The sequence below is a fragment of the Octodon degus genome, unplaced genomic scaffold (genome assembly GCF_000260255.1).
Source record: "Octodon degus isolate 3935 unplaced genomic scaffold, OctDeg1.0 scaffold00114, whole genome shotgun sequence".
NCBI lineage: Eukaryota > Metazoa > Chordata > Mammalia > Rodentia > Octodontidae > Octodon > Octodon degus.
This window is the reverse complement of record NW_004524690.1, coordinates 3,664,340-3,685,385: the sequence shown is the minus strand read 5'-3', so window position 1 is coordinate 3,685,385 and position 21,046 is coordinate 3,664,340. Positions and strand designations below refer to the sequence as shown.

General features: G+C 38.7%; 1 protein-coding gene across 3 annotated transcripts in view; it reads right to left on the bottom strand.

Moving 5' to 3' along the window:
- Tenm3 (teneurin transmembrane protein 3) overlaps positions 1-21,046 on the bottom strand; it is a 224,670-nt gene that overhangs the window by 29,471 nt on the left and 174,153 nt on the right. For 2 of the 3 annotated variants that reach the window (XM_012516586.2, XM_023699615.1), the window contains exons 18-21: positions 20,343-20,575; positions 19,174-19,328; positions 17,528-18,402; positions 1,536-1,711 (exon numbers count right to left, since the gene is read on the bottom strand). In XM_012516586.2, the coding sequence (XP_012372040.1) occupies positions 1,536-1,711; positions 17,528-18,402; positions 19,174-19,328; positions 20,343-20,575 (1,439 nt within the window). The remainder of the gene's footprint in view (positions 1-1,535; positions 1,712-17,527; positions 18,403-19,173; positions 19,329-20,342; positions 20,576-21,046) is intronic. The other variant, XM_023699614.1, reaches the window with a different exon arrangement.

Sequence of the window (21,046 nt, the reverse complement as noted above, 5' to 3'; positions counted from 1 at the left end):
TATGCAATGTGTTAATTATTGAAACTGTCCTACCCCCCAAAAATATAAATAAAGAAAAAAAATAAATTTAATAGGTTTCTTTCTTTTTTAAAAAATTTGGCTGGTGAAACAATGGCTGAGCCTCCACGTGCAGTGAACAGTTTGTAAAGAGCCAAACATGTGATCCTTCTGGAGGCTGACGTGCATCTGCAAAGTTTTAGAAGGGTCCCCTCCCTACATTTAATCCTTTATTCTTCATCAAGACCTTTTGAACGATTTCTATAGCTTCACTATCAAAATTATAAAGTGATACATTCCCCCTGAAACTGAGATTTTTTGTTAAAAAGCAAGCTATCTAATATTTTACACCAAAAAACTTTTGAGTGGGATGTGACAGCATATACCTGTAATTCCAGCCCTCTGGAGGCGGAAGCAGGAGGATCAGAGTGAGTTCAAGCCAGTCTGGGCTACATAGTTCATTGCTAACCTGAACTGCATAGAGAGATCCTGTTTCAAAAGGCAATAAACAAAAAGCAAAACAAAACATAAAATAAAACAAAAACACTCTTGGGTTGGGGTATTGCTCAGTGGTATTGTGTTTTCCTAGCATGGACAAGGCCCTGAGTTCCATCTGTAGCATCACAAAATAAATAAAATAATTAAGTAGAAATAAAACCAAAACCTTTCTCATATTGTAGGCTACTAACTCAACTTAAAAATTTGGAAAATATAGCACTGTTTGGAAGTACTAAGAAATAAATTCAAGCAATACCCTCTTTAGCTGATTATGGATTTCTTGATGGAAAAGGTAAAAAGGCAAAGAAATTTAACACAGATTTATAACTATTTTGAGTTGTTACCTCCTGATTGCAAATATCACTATAAACAGGCTTTGAAGATTAGCTTAAAAAGGACTATGACCTTAGGTTCCATTGTTGGAATGGTGGATGTAATACATATGCCCATAGACTACGTGAAAGCAATGGGAAATCTGCATATTACAAAAAATAGGTACTTGGGATTTGGGATAAAATTTCCATCATTGAGACTGGGCGTGGTGGCATGTGCCTATAATCCCAGCTCTTCAGAGGCTATAAACAGGCAGAGCACTATGAGTCCGATCTAGTAGTGAGACCCTGAACACCCTGTAGACCCTTCCCTAAAAAAAAAAAATCCATCATATGTAGACTCAAATACTTATGATGAAGTCAAAAAGCACTGTGCCTCACACTACTTTTCGGACAGTAGAAGAGAGGATATGTTCTGGAGAAGTCTTAAGTGACTCCAAAATGGTCTAATGACACATGAAGATTTAGAATTGTTTCATTAAATAGGAATGGAAAACAATACTATTTTTTAGGTTAACATTATTCATACATGATGTGATTAGAATACATACATATATCATGGAGGGCTGAATTATTCCATTATGATCTCTAGATGCTTCTATCTTTTCATCTTTGCTGCCTCATCTCAAAAAATCAGAGTTGCCTTATTCTACTTGGGTGTTAAGGCATTTAAAAATGTTAAATTTAAAATTTTAGTTTTGCATTTACCTTGAACCATAGTATAGAAAGAATCAATTGAGGACAAATTTGAAGTGATGCTGACATCCTCTTCTCGGCTGGATGACTCAATGTCCACTGTGATCGCCCTGTCCATGTCCCCATGGAGGTTCGTGACCACTCCAGTTGGAAATGTGACGTTTGTCAGACGACCTTCACTGTCGTAGCTAAATAAAGGAGGCATCAAGTGATGTTAAATAGGAATCTTCAGGTTTTTCTTACTTATAAATATAAAGAACACCATTATCAGCTGCACAAATTTGGAGGAATATTTGTCTTTGTGCATGAGGTATGCAGAGTGAGGACTTCAAACATGCTTTGAAGTAATCAAAAGCCTGTTTAACACAGAAAACCTCACCGGTGAGAGCCAGAGTAAACAGAACAGCTCTCCATCTCAGCATATTATCCTTTGAAGTGTGACCAAAATCCTCCTGCACATCTAATTTACTGTTTCAAAGGGAACATATTTGCTGATATTAAATTCCTTAGTATTCTTCCATGTCTTCCACAAAGTAGAATTAATTTACAGTTATGAGTTTTTAAAGCTTTATCAACTTACATCCTGTAAAACAGTGCAATATGCATTATATAACTTTAAAAAATACTATATAGATCATTTGCATATATAAAATGTTTTACTATTATGAGACATCTTCAACAAATTAGTGAATGGTTTTAAAGAATTTTTTTAGGGTTCTGATGGAAGTTAGGGTCTCTTGCATACTAGGCAAGTCCTCTATCAATAAGCTATAACCATAGTCCTACAAACTTTCTTATTTTTCAATGATTGACATATTTTATAATGGGAAACTTGAATGGTAGTGATAACCTATCTTGTTTATGCTGATATTTTAAGAATGAGTGTTATCTCAAATGATGATTTATTGTGTTTACTGAAATGAAATGCAATCTTTCCTGACATTTCATGATTATTTGATATTTTATTATATGTTTACTCTCTTTTAGCATATAAATATGAGGAACTTATCATTTAAATGTTAACATATATTGTAAAAGCTGTCGTATGCTCATAAATATGCATTATAGATACAACATTTGACCTAAGAATTGAATCTTTGTGACTTTTCTATTTGTGGCAGCAGCAGACAAAATTTCAAAAATGATTGTGCTGTCCCAATTAAAAAAAAAGCCAAACACAAAACTCTCAATTAAAAACATATATAAGGATACTTTGCAGGTAGATACTAAGGCTGCTGTATTAACAAGTTCTGAGTGAAATAGAGACTAGAAATATGTTCTACTTAAAATTAGTCCAGAAGCAGAGTTTGTAGGGGATGGATGTTATTAGAGAAACAGTACAGTTACCAGGGGAGGGAATATGGGAGAGAATCATAATAACAGTTGTAAATATGGAGCAATAGGAGAGTACAGGATAGAAAAAAGTACTTAAATGATTTTTGGAATAAAAGATCAGTGTTTTTAAGGTATAAAAAATGTGCTTTGAAAAAATGTGCTTTGAAGAAATGTGACTAGTAATTAGAAGATTCTAGCTGAAAAGGTGGAGAAGATTCAGAAAGGGAAATTCAGGGTGGAGAACAGAAGGGACAGAGGAAGCAGGCGAGAGACAGAGATCTGCTCGGCCCGGTGCTTAGCCATCCATTAATCCAGAGGGGACAGTATCAGCTGGATCACAGGTCTGACTGATGTAGGCTGACAACTTGCCACGCAGCTTAGCCAGTGGCAGGAACAGGCACTTAGAGGGGCAAAGTGAGAGCCAGAGATAGAGAAAGCAAATGCACCATTAGTGTAATCATTGTTTGGACTCATAAAAGGCAGAGCTGAGGAAACAAAGCCAACGTTCTTCCCCTCCCAGCAGCCCAAATGCCCTGAGCAGATTAAGGCATAAATGAAAGAAATTCAACACAGTTTATTGCTGTCATTTCTTTCTGGAAGCCATTATTGCTCTTGAAGAAATAAGCATGCATAGGTTTATTTATGCAGCAAAACAGAATTTCACAATTATTGACATATCAGCTTATAGTTCAATCTTAAATTTGGTAGGATTCTTTTACCACATTTCTCACAGGATAATTTTAAGAACATGTTATTGGGTTTTAAAAACTGACATCCTTCCAAATGCGCTCATAAAAAGATCATTCTGTATTTCACTGCCCTCCCCCCATCTTACAGATGGAAAATTGAAAATATGGTATGGTTAAGCCGTCTGATCAGGCTTTCATTGGATCTCATGAACAAGCCATCTCTGAAATGTTATGCACCTGACCCCAGGCCCATTAGCCCTTTTGTAAATCACACTGCCTGCTTTAAAGTTGAGAATTCTACTTTATATATATGATGCTACCTGCCAACAGCTTGCTGATTCATTCTTACCGCTGCCACTGACCTGCCCTCTCGCTGGTTTATATTTTCCAAACTCATTCAATCCCAAGTAGAAACTTCACCTTTCTCCTGTAGAAAGCATTTCTGCAACCTCTGACTTGGTGCTTTCACTGGCTTGCCATACGTTCTGTTTCCTGCTGGGCAGGCATTTTTGTATCACAGGATGCGGAGCACACGCAGATAGAGCTCGGGATGCCGAGCACTCAGACTATAACCTATTAGCCTTTGGTTCTTTGGGAAATAAAAATACAAGTAACCTTTGTGGGCAGGACAGTTAGAATGACACAGGGATAAGCGGGCATCTCTGTGGCCTAGCTTAACAGTTCAGCCCTGGAAATTCTGAATGTATGCCTTCCAAGGAGCAGTGAGTCTCAGCTGAAGCTTTAATAGGGCTGAAGTGTTTGCTATAGCACGGCCAGGTAAGCTTCACTGGTGTAAGGACCCATAGGACTTCTTCCTAAACAGTTTCTGAATAATCTTTAAGTGCAAGTTAAGATGCTGAGGTGTTAGAGTGCCCTGGGCCTGGGGATATAGCACAGGGATACAGTGCTTGCCAAGCATGTGTCAGGCTCTGGGTTTAATCTTCTTTTTTTTTTTTTTTTTTTTTTCCGGAACCAGGGATTGAACTCAGGCCCTTGTGCTTGCCGGGGAAGCGCTTATTCCACTGAGCCATCTCCCTGTCCCCTGGGTTTAATCTTTAATAACAAAGGAAAGAACAACAACAACAAAACAAACCCAACCACAAGACAAACCCAACTGCCCTGTGAGCACTACAGCTCACTAGAGCAACCACAGTGCAGAGAGAAGATGCTTTTACCTTAGACGATATAGGAAACAGCCTTACTCAGGACGCCAGATGCAGAACAGATGTGGACTTTAGACAGATTAAGCCCAGGTGGGAAAGCGGTGAAGCCAAACTCCTGGAGCAGTGAAGATGCAAGGGCCTGAAAAGGACCTGGAGGGGTGCTATGGCAGACAGAGAGAGAGAGAGCGAGGCCTCGAGCAGGCTTATGACTGGGTGAGGGGGTGCCAATGAAGGTCCGCATCATAGAAGTCCACAGTAGGGTGACAGATCAGGCAGTGAGCATTTTCCAGCCTTGTCAATTTTACTAACCATGAAAAAATGATCAGGAACCAACATAAGGTTTTTGACTAAAACACTACCATTTGTTAGCCCCACCATTTTATAAAGAAAAGTCAATCGTATATACTAATGGTGGAAAGGACCTAATTTCAGGGCAAAGGGCAATTCTTTAAAAGGAACAAAGTGGAAAGCTTTCACAAGGGTCATGGCTGACAGTCCCAAACAAAAGGATACCTGGAGCAGAGCATAGCACATTTATTTAGTCAAAGTGTTTCTGTGTATGACATGGAAATCTCTAAAAATGAAGACACAGAACCCCAGGGGATGCTGTGTATTTTTAAGATGAAAAATGGATAGCTAAGTAGACATGTCATTGAACAAAACAGGTACGACCTAAGGATGATAAACTCAGGGGTTGGGGGGGTGAGTGGGGTATAAGCAAGGTCCCTGAGTTCACATTTTCTAGGTCTTGCTCTGCAGCCTCATTCCTCCAAACTTCCTCACTTATATGGGAGTCTTACATCCCACTTTTGGGGAGGTACAAGAGGCAGTGACTCCTCTAGGTTTTATGTGGAGAGGAGCCCTAGTTTCTATAACTCTCCTCAGAGGATGAGGAATTCAAGTTTCTGTGACTTGCTTTTGGGAGAAATAAGGGAAGAAGAGAAGAAAGTGGAAGGTCAGAGAGAACTTCCTGCTTGTCATGCTTTTCCTATTTTTTCACTTCAAAATCCTCAGCTTGCTGAAAGACACTATTTTGGGGTGTTTTGCTAAGAATTACCTAACAAAAACTGTATAAACAATTATCACCATCATTTCCTTTTCCATGTCAGCACAGGGTTAAGTGAAAACTTTTTCAAGATATGCATCTTCACCAACAGAAATGAACAAAAGATGGATGAGAGACATTATAATGACCAGGGAATACTAGATAAGGGAATGAGGAAAAATAAGTCATCAAAGATGATTTCTGGGTACAAGCAGGAATGGTGGGCTGACCACTCTACCTCAACACAGGGAGGAAAAGGATCCTCCAGGATATGGCTGTTCTCTGGAATGCTTAAGCCCCAGGTACTAAGAGACCTTTCCATCAAACTGTGTGCTGCTGGACATATTCTCTACTTATGTGCAATGCTGTGTTTCAATTTAATGTTTGTTACTCCGCCTCAGTGATGAACTATTCTGCCTCCCTTGTATATTAGAGATGTTGTTTTCTTTTGTTATCCTTGTGAACTTACAATGCAGTAGGCTCTAGGGAATTTGAATAGAACATCGACTTCTTGCTCTTCATTCCACTTGTCTGGTCTGAGCCTCATAGCTCCAAATTCCTCACAGGGCATTTTCTTCTCTGCTCCCTCCTGACCCCTCCACAAAAGGCTCTGGTTGAAAAAGGCAGTCTCCCTCAGGCCTTCTGTGACCTTTTGCTCTTTCACTAATGGGATGCCCTTATTTGATAGTTATCTATTTGTTTGTCTTTAATTTTGATTGCATTTTTGCCTAGACTTGCTGTTTTAGCCTTTGTGGAATATGTTTAAATCACTTTTTAAGTTTCCTTAAGCAGTGGGATTATCAACGAAAGTCACAGGGAATTATAGCCTCATTCCCAATTGAAAATATACTCTGATGTGACATCTTCTCTCCCTTCCCTTTATACACATGAAGTACTAAATTTTTAATTTTTCCTCTGTAATATCTCTCACGTGTTTATTTTTCCATTCCCAGAGTTTCTCTAGGTTTTTACAACTGGTCTACCTGCCTCTGCACACTCACAGATACCAAATTAATCTTCCCAAACATCACTTATAATACTTAGCTACTTCAGTAGCTCAACTGAGAGAAAAACTGACTAACCTAGAATGTTATCAACCCTATGTCAATAGACATCTGGTCCTGTAAATTTATTCATGTGGAAACAATTTGCAGTTCTTGAAAACTTTCTTTAAAACTTGATAGCAGAATTTATTGTCTTTGGTAAGTTCTCATAAAATGGCTTCTCTAACTACATGAATACTTTTAAAATTATCTTCTGCTTTTGGGGAAATATGTATAAATCACAGTAAGACTTTAGAGAAATATATGAAGCAGAAGAGAGAAGCCACTGTAACTGCAGGCTGGGGCTATTGTGAGGAGTGATATGGCCTGTGTCCTTTTGCTGCTTGTTGGTCTATAAATGTAGCCTGACGCTGGCCTGATCGTCTACAAGACGAGAGATCCTTCTGTATTTCCTGAGGTAGGTGACCCTGCAGTATGCTCCTCCAAGCCATTTTCCTCACCGGTACAAGAGGGGATGAGAGCAGCTGATGGTGTCTGACCCACCTGACAGCTTCTTACAGTCACAACTCAGCCTGCTGGCAAGATAGTGGCAGAGTATGGCTTGGGAACATTCTGAGGCGGCCACGTGGAATACTTGCTCCTTCCTTACCTCTCCAGTGTCACCCCATTACTACCCCGCTGAGAGCTGCTAAGTGCAGTACATGGGTTTGCTTTCAAACTTGACTCCCAGCAAGCCCTCCTATGAAACTTAGTTCCCTTTTCACCATCGTCCTTACACTCAGAGAGAATATTTCCTTCCATTTATAAGAGTTCCTTACATTTTCTTTCATAGATTAAAAGCTAAGAAAAACAAAACCGCTCAGTGTTGCCATCTGCTATGGTAATTCTTTTTCCACAGTGCTAATTTGTAGTAACTTCTTACCTGTCATTGTGGTAAAGTGGAACAAAATTACTACCCCTCTCAGAACTGAGCATTTTTTGTAGTTCATTCCTTAATTCTCATTTCTGGTGAAAGATGTGTATGAATAGCAAAAACAGAACACCGCGCTTTAATGGCGGGCGGATCTGGGATCCTAGGAGCAGTAATTGTGATTTGTAACACGCATATGAAAGACTGTACAGTTCAGTATTCTTTAATAGTATCTCCTAGACAAATCATAATTTCTTTGAATTTAGTAGCAAGTTTGCCATTAAGAAATCCTCAAAAGCTGCAAGCTGGACAGGGAATACAAAATGTTTCCATTACTGAGCTAAGTACAGCAACCCACCAACTGCCAGACCATGGGATCGCTGGATGAATAACAGAAGTATAAAGTAAGAAAGACAAAAGAAAGTGATATTTTATGTGATTTTTGTCTCAAGTGTCAAGAGGATTTTTATGAAAAAGGATTACAAATTGAACGGAAGAGCGTGGCTCACACTGCTCCTGCTACATTTCTTTAGAAGGTCCAAGTGGTGGGGCAGGTTATGACCTGCGCTTTGCTTCCAGAAACCGCAAAAGGCAGCAGTCCGCAAGCAGGCTGCTACTCCTTCTCCTTTCCTGCAATGCCCCAGAAGACGCGAGTTCCAAGGCACATGTACAAGTGCGAAGTTTCTTCTCCAGTCTCAAGTGCAGCCTTTCTGAGCACTGAGCACAATGACATGCTGTCCCAGAAATGCTACTTTTTTCCAAGGATCACATTCCAGAAAAATAGGAAAAGGAAAAGGAAAAAGACAGATACAGTACCGAGAGGAGGCAGCATGAAGGAACAAATGAAAATCAATGAACTGGAAAGCTAGGGTGAATGGCAAAGAATAGGGTGGAAAAACAAAAGCAGGGGTGGATAAATCCGGAACATAAAATGAACAACATTCAAATCCTAACAGTGCCTACTCACAAACCTTAAAGAGAAATTGGGAGATGCAGATTTAAAGATTTCGAACACTTAAGAGATATAGTGTTTATGAGTCCAGGAGCAGAATGGACTCAGAAACACTAATACAGCCAGTGCCTTAAACACTGAGCCGCAGGAGACTCCAAGCCGCATGTGCATGACGCACATTTTCCTCCCACTGGTAATTCAGTCTACCTTTCTTTTCTCAGTAAGTGTGATCTCATTCATATTCTTCACTGTAATTCTCTAAGCAGCTTTCACATTCCCGTTCTCCAGAGTTACTTCTCCCAAGTTCTAGCCAGATTTTTTTTATTTTTTTATTTTTTTACCCATTTGTAAGACTATACTATGGGAAGCTCCAACTCCTAGTTTTGGACTTGAAATTCAGAATTTCTACATTGCTGTCTATAGCCATGCTCTCTCTCAGCATTTCTACAGTCTCTTCTTCACTTCGTTTGGGAAATCAGAGACTCAGCAGAGATGTTTTCTCCCTCAGATGCTGCAATTAGTCATCGGGAGATACTCTCTCCTGATAATCAATCTGCTTCTTTTTCCCGTTATCACAATGTCTGTCCCAGGTTCAGTCCTTTGTTTCTTGCCTAGATCCCCTGGCTCCTAACACCCCCTCCTACTTTTCTACTTTACTCCATCTGTGCACAGTCACTGGGTTGATTGTACTGCTCCTCTGCTCAGCTCCCACAACTAAGCCTTGTCTATTCAGGATGGAGGTTCCACCAGACAGTTCGACTCCACGGGACAAACGTATGCTCTGCGTGAGCAGACTGTGATCCCCCTCCCCCTCTTCCTCTTGTCTCATCTTTCTAGGTCCCCATGCACATTTCATGCTCTTTGTCATTCTAAGCTGCATGTTTCTTCTAAACCCTATTTGGTGAGTAAAGTGGTAATCTTTTGAGGGTGCTGGGAACCCTCAACTGCTTCTTGCTTTTTACTTACACATTCCAAGACTTTTTTTTTTTTTTTTTTTTTTGTATGTTAGGGAAGTGTCTACAGGGTCCTCAGGGTCTCACTACTAAATTAGACTCCCAAGAGCTGGGATTACAGGCATGCACCACTACACCCAGTCTCAATCGCCATCTCAGTGCGCCCCAGGATTGGGGCTGGCAAGGCAGGCCAGGGAATTGAACCCCCAGCCCCTGCACCTGCTTGCAGGCGCTTTAATCCATTGATTTATTTGGCCGGCTTTTTTTTTTTTTTGTATTTTAGGGAAGGGTCTAAGACTGAATTTACAAATAATTTCTCTTGTGTAGAATTTCTTGCAACATCCCTGCTCCAATCCTTAGTCTGCTATGGGTAAGGACCCTCTGTACCCACACAGTATTCTGAGTAACTCTCTCAGCTTTACTCTTCTTGTAATCCTTTACTTATCTGTCTCTCTTGAGTGGACTCTGAGGTCCTGGAAGGAGGGAATGTCTTTGTGCTCGCTTCCCTCAGCATCTAAGGTACCACCTGGAACATATTCCTGCATACTGAAGGAATGAGCGCATGAGTGAATACATGCCAAGATGTTAGTGGTTAATCGGAAATGCTTGATGACCAAAGCACACAGTTAAAACTCCCAACTTTCTACAGTTTAAGAAGTTTGAAACAATGTGATATTTTGTCAGTTTGCCTTTCCAATGCAGCATTTAAAAGCCTTTCGTTTTCCGTTAAGTGGCGTACCTGCTTTTGGAAAACACTGCTTTCCAGGGTACTGGTGTTGCCTGGACCAGTCCCATAGGGGACTAACCATGCCTGTGGGAATATCTCTGTGTTAAGGAGAATGAGTTAGCCTTAAAACTTACGTTAAAAATGGAATTCTTTATTTAATTATCAAAGTATAAATGAACTAATCTTTAATTGAATATGCACATACACATATGTAAGTGAAGAGAAACTCCTAGATATAACATTTCTCACTAGCTCTAAATTATAAATAACTACTTCATAAGAACATTCGGACCTTTTGTTAGATTTTAAGGCTTAAGCATTGGCCATCCTAAATACTTCTTTGTTTCTCCGGGAATACTTGTACACTCAATGATTGTGCTCCTCTACATGTTCCTAGAAAGTCTGAGTTTCCTGCTCCATTTCCTAGAATCCTGGATTACGGGTGTATACCATTGCCCCTTTATGGAAAACTGGCTTGGAGTGTGTAGATGGTTGGGTTTATGAGATGTGGTAGTGATGGATGGGAAGAGGAGTCTGATTGACTTGAAGCCTATGGACAGTACCCTCAACCATTTTATCTTTTTCCTAGACATCTTTCCCCAACTAGCGAGAGACTGAGAAGAAAGGAGGAGTACAGTGTCCACACTCAGTGGTATCTGCAAGCCCCAGGCCTTTGGAAACCACTCCAGGAGCTGAAAATATGGGCAGCGGCTTACCCTGTAGGGAAGACCTGTGTAGGAGGCTGTGGAATTAGGATGATAAGATGTTGCAGTGGCTTTTATTTTGCTATTCTAGGAATGAGCCAGAAATATCACACATTTTCAGACTTTTATAAAAAAAATAAAAACTTGTGTGCTTGTCAATGTGCAAATCTCTTGCTTCCTTCTAAATCATGCTATGTGCTAAGTGTATATGAATTGGTCTTAGGGCCAACCATGTGGTAATCACTTTGTAAGGTAAACTCTTGATATACATAGCTAAGAGGCTAACATACCTTCACCTAATTTAGACAGTTACATAATTAGGCAAGGAACATACCACTTGGAAGTTGCATTTAGTGCACCATTATAGAGCAATTTAGCACATCTAGGACACTAGCTTGTTAACTGAACACACCAGAAGAGTTAATACATTCTTGTTACTCTTGATACATTCCAAGGCAAAACTGAAAAAAATCTGATTTCTAAGTTTTTATGTATTTGGGGAGATTTTTTCAAGTAATCTGAATAATATATACTTTACCCATTTTATTTTTTCCTTTGAACCTGGACAGATATTACATTTTAAAACTAGATTGCAGAAGGGAACTACAATAAATTAATTCAATAAAAGTACTTCCTTAATAGTTTAGTATTTGAAATGTGTAGCAGCTACTTTAGTCAATTGCCTACACATTTTTTTTTACTGATATCCCAGGGAACATTCTTCTTCAAAATTTAAAGCAAAATTATGAAGCAATTAAAATAGCAAAAAATAGAAATCAACTTTAGAATTTTCCTATGACTTTAAGTGATCTAGTGATAAAAATCTTGTACAAGTCATCCCTCCTAAATACTTTCTTTCAAGAAGAAATAAAAAGGGTGAGGGCTTTAGTTTTTAATGCCATTACTTTGGGAGAAATAACAATGATTTATGCTTTCAATGTTTTGAGTTTTTAGAGTTGGACGTCAGGTACCATTCAACGGAGAATTACCCTCTCATTTTGGGCCATGGAAGGTGGCTCTGCTGCCTCTCTCATATCAGAAGCTACTTCAGAGGTGCACATGTACGGACAGCACACTGTGCCACAGCTGGTGAGCTTGTAAGCATGCTTCGGTTTCAGAAAGAATGGGCACATCTTTTGTAACCTGGATAATTATCAGTGAGTTTTCCCACCTCACCTGAGCTCTCTGTACACTGATATGAACTTAAGTGTCCTCAGGATAGCACCAGTTCTACTCACACTGCCTGTCTTTCTTCTGAGGTCCCTTTTCCCATGCTCCCACTTATTCCAGGGTATCAGCATGGATGCTGGTGGGAGCTGTGATCTGCCATGGGCACAGAGTTAAGTTTATTATAAAGAAATGATTCAGAAGCTCATTCTAAAATTGCAAAGCTTGAATGAGGGACAATAAAGCACACAAATGAGAAACTAGAGACCTATATGTACCTACATAAATGGTAAAAGCTGAAACTCATTTACTTGCTTTGTGAATCTGAATATAGCTCACAAAAGATCACACAGTCAGCTCCACAAATACAGAGCTCCAAATATTCAGAGTCCCAAGACAAAAAAACTGCCACTAGCTTGATGGTGTGCATGAACATATCAGCCAGAATTCAAAGCTTATTTTTATGCTGTCTTCTTTAGGCAGATAGAAGAGCCTCATAGCCAGTTTGTATGTTAGGTGGGCAAGCAAGCAGAGTACTGTGAAATGTCATTTACCAGTAAATTATTTATTCTATTGTCTAATTCAATACACTAGATTTGCTTTTGTGTGCGTTCAAGCATAAGAACTGTGGTTTCATTCTGGGTATGAACTTTTTAAATAATAAGGGATCTTTTGGGTCTCTTTGGAATTACTTTAGCTGTGGCAATTGTTTTTAAATGATATGAAGAGCAGCATGAACAGTCTCTGCAGACTAGCACATGTAACCCAGGCCTACCACAGTGTCATCACACAAGGTGACCCTGTGGAGTTGGCTGATCTCCTTTTTTTATGCAGCAAGTCAGTAGAAGGGGAGGTCAGAGACAATCGGTAATAATTATTCAGCTCATGAGACATATTAGTCTAACTCAGTGCTTCCAAAGTTGAGTTATAAAACATCTGATACCTACTGCATCTTTCCTATAACACCACCCGAATGCACCAGCAAATGCAAACGTATCAACCGCTTCCCTACAACAAGTACAAGGGAGAGAAATTGCTACCAAGTCTGCTTTTTCAAATAAAGATTCTTGTGCTCAAAAGCTACTGTATTTCACCTAAAGAGTCACTTGCTTAATTCACTGGTGACTGATGAGGATCTGAAGTTAGGAGGCAGGTTTTCTTTTTCCCAGAATCCTCTCTTATGCTAGGTACAATAGCAAAATACATTTACCTGCATTTAACTGATATTTGCTGTTGTACTCCTTAAGACCAACACTTTAAAGTACTATTGATATGAAGTATTTTTAAAATTATTTGAATAACAAGATTAAGTCCTTATTTTATAAATGAAAGTGAGAAAACATTTAATATTGGTTAAGTAAATTAAAAAAATCAATCACAAAAATGGCAAGTGATGATATTTTCCACATCAACAGTTACTACACAGGTCTGAACCACCTTAGAAAGCAAGAGAGTATTGCGCGTCTCTTTTTTTTTCTCACCAGGAATCGAATTCAGGACCTTGTGCTTGCCAAGCAGGCACTGTGCTACTCAGCTCTATGCCTGGCACAAACAGCATTTAAACAGTATTCTTTCAGTGCAGCCTTAGACATACTGAGAAATAGATTTCATCAGACTGCTCTATAAATAAATATTCATCTGCCTATATCTTTGGTTTATGTTCAGTCATTCAACAAATAGCTTCTGAATGTTCTATGTGCTATGTAACATTCCAGAAGTACTGGGAGCCAGAAAGACAGTGGAATAGTTTTTGCTCTATAAAATCCTTCCACATTTCATTTGGTACTTACACCAATATCAAACCATACTGCAGTATGCTAATTATACGCTGAAGTTATGACTAACAAAAAATAGTATCCAAGTGAAAACATGTAAGGTAAGTAATTTGAGTTCATTCTCTTCTAAAGTTTCTTTGGTAGGGACTACGGCAACTGCACTTTTATCACCTGGCAAATTCACTGATTTTAGGTCTTCTTCAATTTTTTTATATCCTATAAAAGCTTCAATCTCCAAGCTCTTCAGGTACTAGTCTAGCTAGAAAGCAGCACACATCCAAATAGGAATTTAGACTAAAAAGTTTAATTTCTTTGTGCAAGATATTTATGCAGAAAGATGACTTTAGAGTATGTATCAGCTCAAGAAACTGTTGCAATAAAAGTCTGAAAACTGGAGTTTTTCAACAGGAAATGATTTTTTTTTTTTTTACAATCTCTTTATGGTTGTGTTAGAATCATAGCCATTGTTTGGGGGCCGGGGAGATGGCTCAGTAGAAAAAGGCACTTCCCTGGCAAGTGCAAGGGTCATAGTTCAATCCCTGGTTTTGCCAAAAAAAAAAAAAAAAAAAGAATCATAGCCATTCTCAAACCTGCCAAATATCTTCTTTATGAATTTACCAAGAGGCCTGATAAGTCTAAATTAGTCATGTAGTACTTCAAAAATACGAAGACAAGTATTACAGAGATGTACTAATACTCCAGGAGTCTGCCAGATCACCAATAATTAATAAAACAAAGGGAGCCTGACAAGAGTTCAGAGGTCCTGCTGCCTGTTAGACCACCTGCCCATGTTAGCATACAATATGCAGAAACTGTCACGAAGGTCCTCATGAGGACGAGAGGAGCTGTCTGCCTGCCTGAAATCTCAGACACTCACAGTCCGCAGACAAACTCTGCTGCTGTTTGAGAATACAGTGTGCTTCTGAAAGGCCTGCCTGGTAGGCAAAGACTCCCCTCTTCTGTGCTCCTAGTTTTGAGTGTACTTTAAGGTTCTGATCCCTTGCTCTTCACAGCCACACTGTCATAACATATGGGATTAAGAACAGATCATTTGTCATGCTACATGATGCTTCTGAATTCCTTAGGGCTATTATACTTTCATGTATAAGTGACATGTTTTGTAAATATTTTTAAATCATGTCTTTACTACATGTATCTGGAGGAAAATTCAAAACATTGCTTTTAAAAATAGTATTTCTGTTATTTTTATTAGAATTTTTAACCATGTGTTTAGTACAGTCTACAGGATCTCACTACGTAGATAAGATTTATAGTGATCCTCCTATTTTAAGCCTCCCAAGCACTGGAATTACAGGCATGCACCACCATGCCCAGTCTTAGCAAAATTTTTGAAGCACTGGTTTGTTAAAGTATTACACTGTTAAAATATGTGTGTATGTATATACATACTCTACTTATGCACATACACATACATATTAATATCTGAGTAAAATTGTGAGATTATAGTTGATAAGACATTTTGATAGTGAATTTTGGAATACTTTTCGTGTGGTTTATCTCACTACACTATTTACTAGAATACTTCAAACATGATGCATAATGAATTTGCATTTGTGAAAATGATTGCACTGCATTTATTTATTTATTCTGATACGAGGCATTGAACTTAGGACCTTGTGCTTGCCAAGGACCTGCTCTGCTGGTGAGCTATATCCCCATCCTGCACTGTGTTTGGATTAATTTAAAATAATGTTTCTCATTACATTCACAAGACTGGTATGCCAACCCAACCATTACGTTAGCCACCTGTAATGACTAGATAGTCTGATGATGTTTTCTTATAGAGAAATATCTTATTTGTGTGCTATCATTTAAAAGAAAAAAAATATCCAGATTTGCTTAGACTATCTCATGTCAACCGCACCGTGGAGTTCTCTAATTTTCCTGGATTGACTAAATTTGTAGGTTCTAAGGAGATCACCATGTCTGCGGCAGGAAGGTCATGTGTCAGCACTGGACATATTCGAACCTGGCCCTCAGAGCAGGGCGTGAGTCTTAGTTTCTACTAAACACTTATTTCTATTTCTTCCCTGCTTTCAACTCCAGTGAAACCCGAACCAAGCTGCTATCATCTCCTGAAGACCTGCTAGTCAGAGCAGCTCTCCTGCCCAGCCTCATGCGATGGTAACACTTTTTCCAAGCTCATTTTTGCCTCTTTGGCAACACAGCCTGCTACCACTTTGAAAGCCGTGTGAAGGAAGTGCTTTCCATTAACTTCCAATTTATTCCTTTCCTATTGCGATCGTAAAATGAGCAAAAGGAATGTTAAGAACAGAATTTTAATGTAATTCAATTGAAAAGGTTTGTTCCTCTGACAAAATCATGCTGCTGGGTAACATTCATTTTATTAAAAGGGAATCTGTCAAAAAAGAAAAGCAATTGAGCTACAGGAGAACTAAGCTTTATGTGTAAGATCCATTCCACAGAAGTTGTACAGAAAATATTTGTATATTGAATCACTTTTTCTACTGACGTTTATTATAATTTTAGAGGTATGCTCCTGGAGAAAAATACTTTTGCTTTTGCATATCATTGTAAAAATCATACTAAGGAGCTCAGTGTTCATTCTAAGGATTATTTTGCATTTGTCAACATGCCATGTTCGTACATTTAATTTTCCTTCATGGTTTGTGTTATGTTAGTCAAGTGAACAAGCAATTGAAAATGATTTTACACACATACTCACTGCAAAGTACACATGCCACCAAACACACAGGGGCTAATTTCACTTCATTTTTACTGACCTCAAAAATATGACTGTTCCAATAGCATATGGCCTGACCTACTACCCCGCATGTCTGGTAAAACAGACGAATATGCCTCATAACTTTTCATATGCTTTCAGATGGCAACTGACACTCCTGGTTTGCATCTAGCTGTACAGTTTAGCTTTTCCAATCACTGACTAACAGAAAGTTAAGCCCTTCGTTTTGTTATTTGTTTTTATGAGACAGGGTGTAAGTAGTCCAGCTTGGCTCTGAACTCACTACATGGCCCAAGCTGGCCTTAAAGTCACAATCCTCCTGCCTCAGCCTTCCAAGTGCTAAGTTTACAGGTGTGTGCCATCACACTCAGGTCACGCCCTTCTACTTGGTAAGCATAATGTGTGTAGTACTAATGTAATCATCAACGTTCAGTGTAAGTGTTCTGAAAGCTTTTGTTCAACAAAACCTTTGATACCAACAGCTTTAGAAAGAGGGCAGATACAAAGCCAAAGGCTTTACGGCTAAAACCAATACTACAGTGTTTACTGAAGTTTCACTGTGCATATACTCTGTCTAAAGCAAAATGCTAACACATCAAGTCTGTTCAAAGCAAAGGTAAATTTGCCTTAAGGCTAAATGATACTTAATCTTCCAGGGCTCTCTCTTGCATATGCCTGTTTTAAGGTCCTGTATCTAATTTTGTCTTCTTTCTTTGTGAATGAGAGATCCAAAAGTTATAGGAGCTCTAGGCTGTAAAGAGTATGTCTCCCTCTAGCCCTTAAGATTATGTTATTGTAGATTTTATTAATATATCACAGTATTTTATAATCAGAGTAGAATTTTCATGTACTTACTCAAAAAATGTTGTCCATCCAGTTTCATCACTTTTAGTGGCTAAAAGTCCACTATTGCCATGGTAGGTAAACAAAACTAATTCTAGTCCTTGAGCAGTCATACTTTTCAAACATCCGTTTGTTCCTATTGTCAACCATATCACTTGGTTATCTGGAGACACTACCCGAACGGGCATCCGATTTGGATCGCGTCTAATTCTAAGGGTATTGCCATTGCTGTCTGTCACGGCAGTGATATCATTATCATTGCTGTAGCTAAAATTGTACAGGTAATCACCAGTGACTAAACTTATAGTGTATTGGTGAGTACCGTTGATGTCAAATATGTATAGCTCTTGATCAGTTGGAGAGGCCACTTCGTAAAAGTTCATAGAGTTAAGTAAAGGCTTATTCTTTGACACGGCTCGGATCCGAATATTTCCTAGATCTGCAATATACAGTGTGCCGTCTGGAGAAGCGGCTAGGGAGGAGGGAGCGTTAAGTTTGGCGTCTTTGGCATAGCCATCTCCACTCTGATAGCAGTCACAGTTGGCATCATTTTTGCAGTCACACTCTGAAGGTATCCCAGCCACCAAGGAGATTTCCCCATCTGTCGTGACCTGCCTTATTCTGTTAATTTTCTTTTCATCAGTTTCGGTAATGTACAAGACCCCGCTATAGGACACAGCGATGGCAGTGGCTGATTCCAGTGTTGTCTGAACTGCGTGCTTCCCAACAGGATACTCCACTCCAGGAACCTGACAGTGCATGGGCCGTCCAGCAGCAATGCGAACTTGACGATTCTCAGTGATCTGTAAAACTACATTATTATCCAAGACATAAATGGAGTTATCCATGGGGTTAATGGCTAGGTCAGTGGGCCACTCCAGACGTACCTTAATAAAGAAAGAAATGGTCTGGTTAGTCAGTTACTACACTGCAGTTAATTTGCCAGAAGAGTAAATTAGATCATGCAGGGAAATTAGCCTTAATGTGATAAACTGTTTTAAAATTGTTTTTCAATAGCCACAGTAAAATAAGCCTAAAAATTCTGAGTGGAGACAAATGTCAGAAAATAACATTTTATTTAAAAATGCAGCAGGCTTTAAGATTTGTTTGTTATAGCCAAACAGCAAATGAACTTCTACATAGCGAGTCAACAGATATCCCTGAGATATGAACACATATGTACCATACAGCAACGATAACCTCCAAATGTCAGGGCTTTCCTGGTTATGAATGTATTTGTATTCCACTGTGCTTTCAATCAAGCTAACAGTAAAGTTCCTAATTCTAAATATAAGTCCTTGTGGACTAATCGTAGTGAGTCTTCTCTACTACTCAAAGGGCCTGTGCAATCAAAAGATTAGAGATTTAAGAGGTTTTGTTCTTTTTGAAATATCTGCATGTTGCTAATTTGCTGGTATTTTATTACAAATGCTGAGCATGTCTTGGTGATAATTGCTCTGTATTTCATTGAGTTCATCAAATAAAGGATTACAGAAGAAAATAACTTTTTATTAGCTCCCGGATTACATTCAAATGGAACAGCTTTATCATACCCACTGTCACACAAGATATACGCACTTGATATGGTACCATCACAGTCTACTGCCATAGCAAATGAAGGGACTGAGATGAAAATAAACAGCAGATACTTCAGCTACCTGGCTGATGTGCATGCTAGTGTCACAAGTTAAAGGTCTGGCTGACGTCAGATCGTTAGAGCCCAGCAGAGTCGATATGATTCCATTCTGATCAACCTTTCTAATCATGGTTCCGTCAACAAAGTAGATTAATCCATTCTTATCAATTGCCATTCCTTTATCCAAGAGAAGTAAGTGTTAGTAATTTTCAAAAACAATTAATTTTGATTAAATTCTTATACCCATCACAAAACTCAGTATTTGACCTCAGTGACAACATGGGGGACAGCAGGGAAGACTGCCAATTGCCAAAGCATTAGAAAAAATCAATGCAGGCATTTATAATTATAGATGTAGTACCTCTATATTTCAAGCATCACATTATGTCTGTAAATTATAGAGATTCAAATTCTGTTAATCAACTTATAGTAACAACTTTCTAACAAAGAATTTCTAACAAAGAATTTCTAACAAAGAATTTCTAAGCTAGTGTTTATGATTTGTTGACCTTGCTACAATGAAATCTCTTATGAATAATTCAGTACACCATGTACTTTTTTCAGTCCTTGTTCACATTATAGCCACTATCTATAAGGAAAAAATAAGACTTCCAAACCAAAAAAACATTATAATCAATGGCATAATACACAAGGAGCCAATCTTGACCAGCTTAAAAGCCTTTATCACATAGAATTTTAGTCCCTGTTACCTCTGAAAATTCCTGACAGCAAGCATTTTTTTTCCCATGGCATAGAAACAAAAGGTTAACAGCTCTGAAGTGGGTAGGAGCTAATAGGGTTGCTTAGTGATGGTTTTAAAGAGGCCTGGGACTCATTCATGACAAAGAAATTCCAGGACAATGAAAGAATTTGGACACTTCCTTGAAGTTTAACAGGATGTGACCTGAATAATATACAGTAGCTGCTTCATTCTTTGAAATGTTGACAAAATGGTCTGATGATACAAATAATTCTAAGAACCTAATATTTACTGTAAAATCAACTGAAGACTCTAGGAGTTTCACACTAAATGGCTTTTTAAAAACATTAGATGTGGAACAGCTCTCCAGAAGAGATGAAGGTAAAATGTTAGACTCAGCATTAAACACAATCAGGCAGTAAATGCATTTTCTTTCTTTCTTCTTCTTTTTTTTAATAAAAAGAAACCCCCAAAGTGATAACTGCCGGTACCTTTGGGACTCATGAGTGTTGCTTCCACAGCCTTCCCTCCATCCCCACACCTGGCTTCATCAAATGGAAGGCACTGCTCTCCTGTTCCTGCGACTACTTCAGCATTTTTAGTCAAATCTTTTGCCCCTATAAGTGACTTTGGGCGATAAATTCTTCGGGTATTAGTGTCAGAAACATACAAATCTCCAGTGACTGGGTCAGTTGCAAGGTAGTATCGATGAGCTGGGTTGCTGCTGTAAAAAGACCATGTATAAACATCACAAAAGAGTTAGACTTAATGCACAGAGATCATGAGAAACTGATCAAACTGGAAACTATTATCAAAGACTGGAAAATGAACTGCATAGGTAACAATGATTTAAGCACATCTGATAATACTGTTTTCTTTCCTGGCCTGAGAATACAATTTATTAAAAGCTGTTCTTAAAAATAGTTACCATCAGAGCCAAAATGGTTGTAGTTTAATATGAAGAAACAAGTTCTCTTTTTTTGCTTCAGTGCAAGGCCATTCCAGAGGGACAAAGTTTATTCCAAAGGCAAAGTTATCTCCATTAAATTCTCCAGTGAAATATAATATACTACTAATTTCATTGCCATTTAACCATAGAGAGTTATTCCTTTTCTTGCTACACAACCAAATGTATGTATCTTGGTTTTTCCATCACAATCAAGGAAAGACTGATTGATGCAGATAATAATGCTTG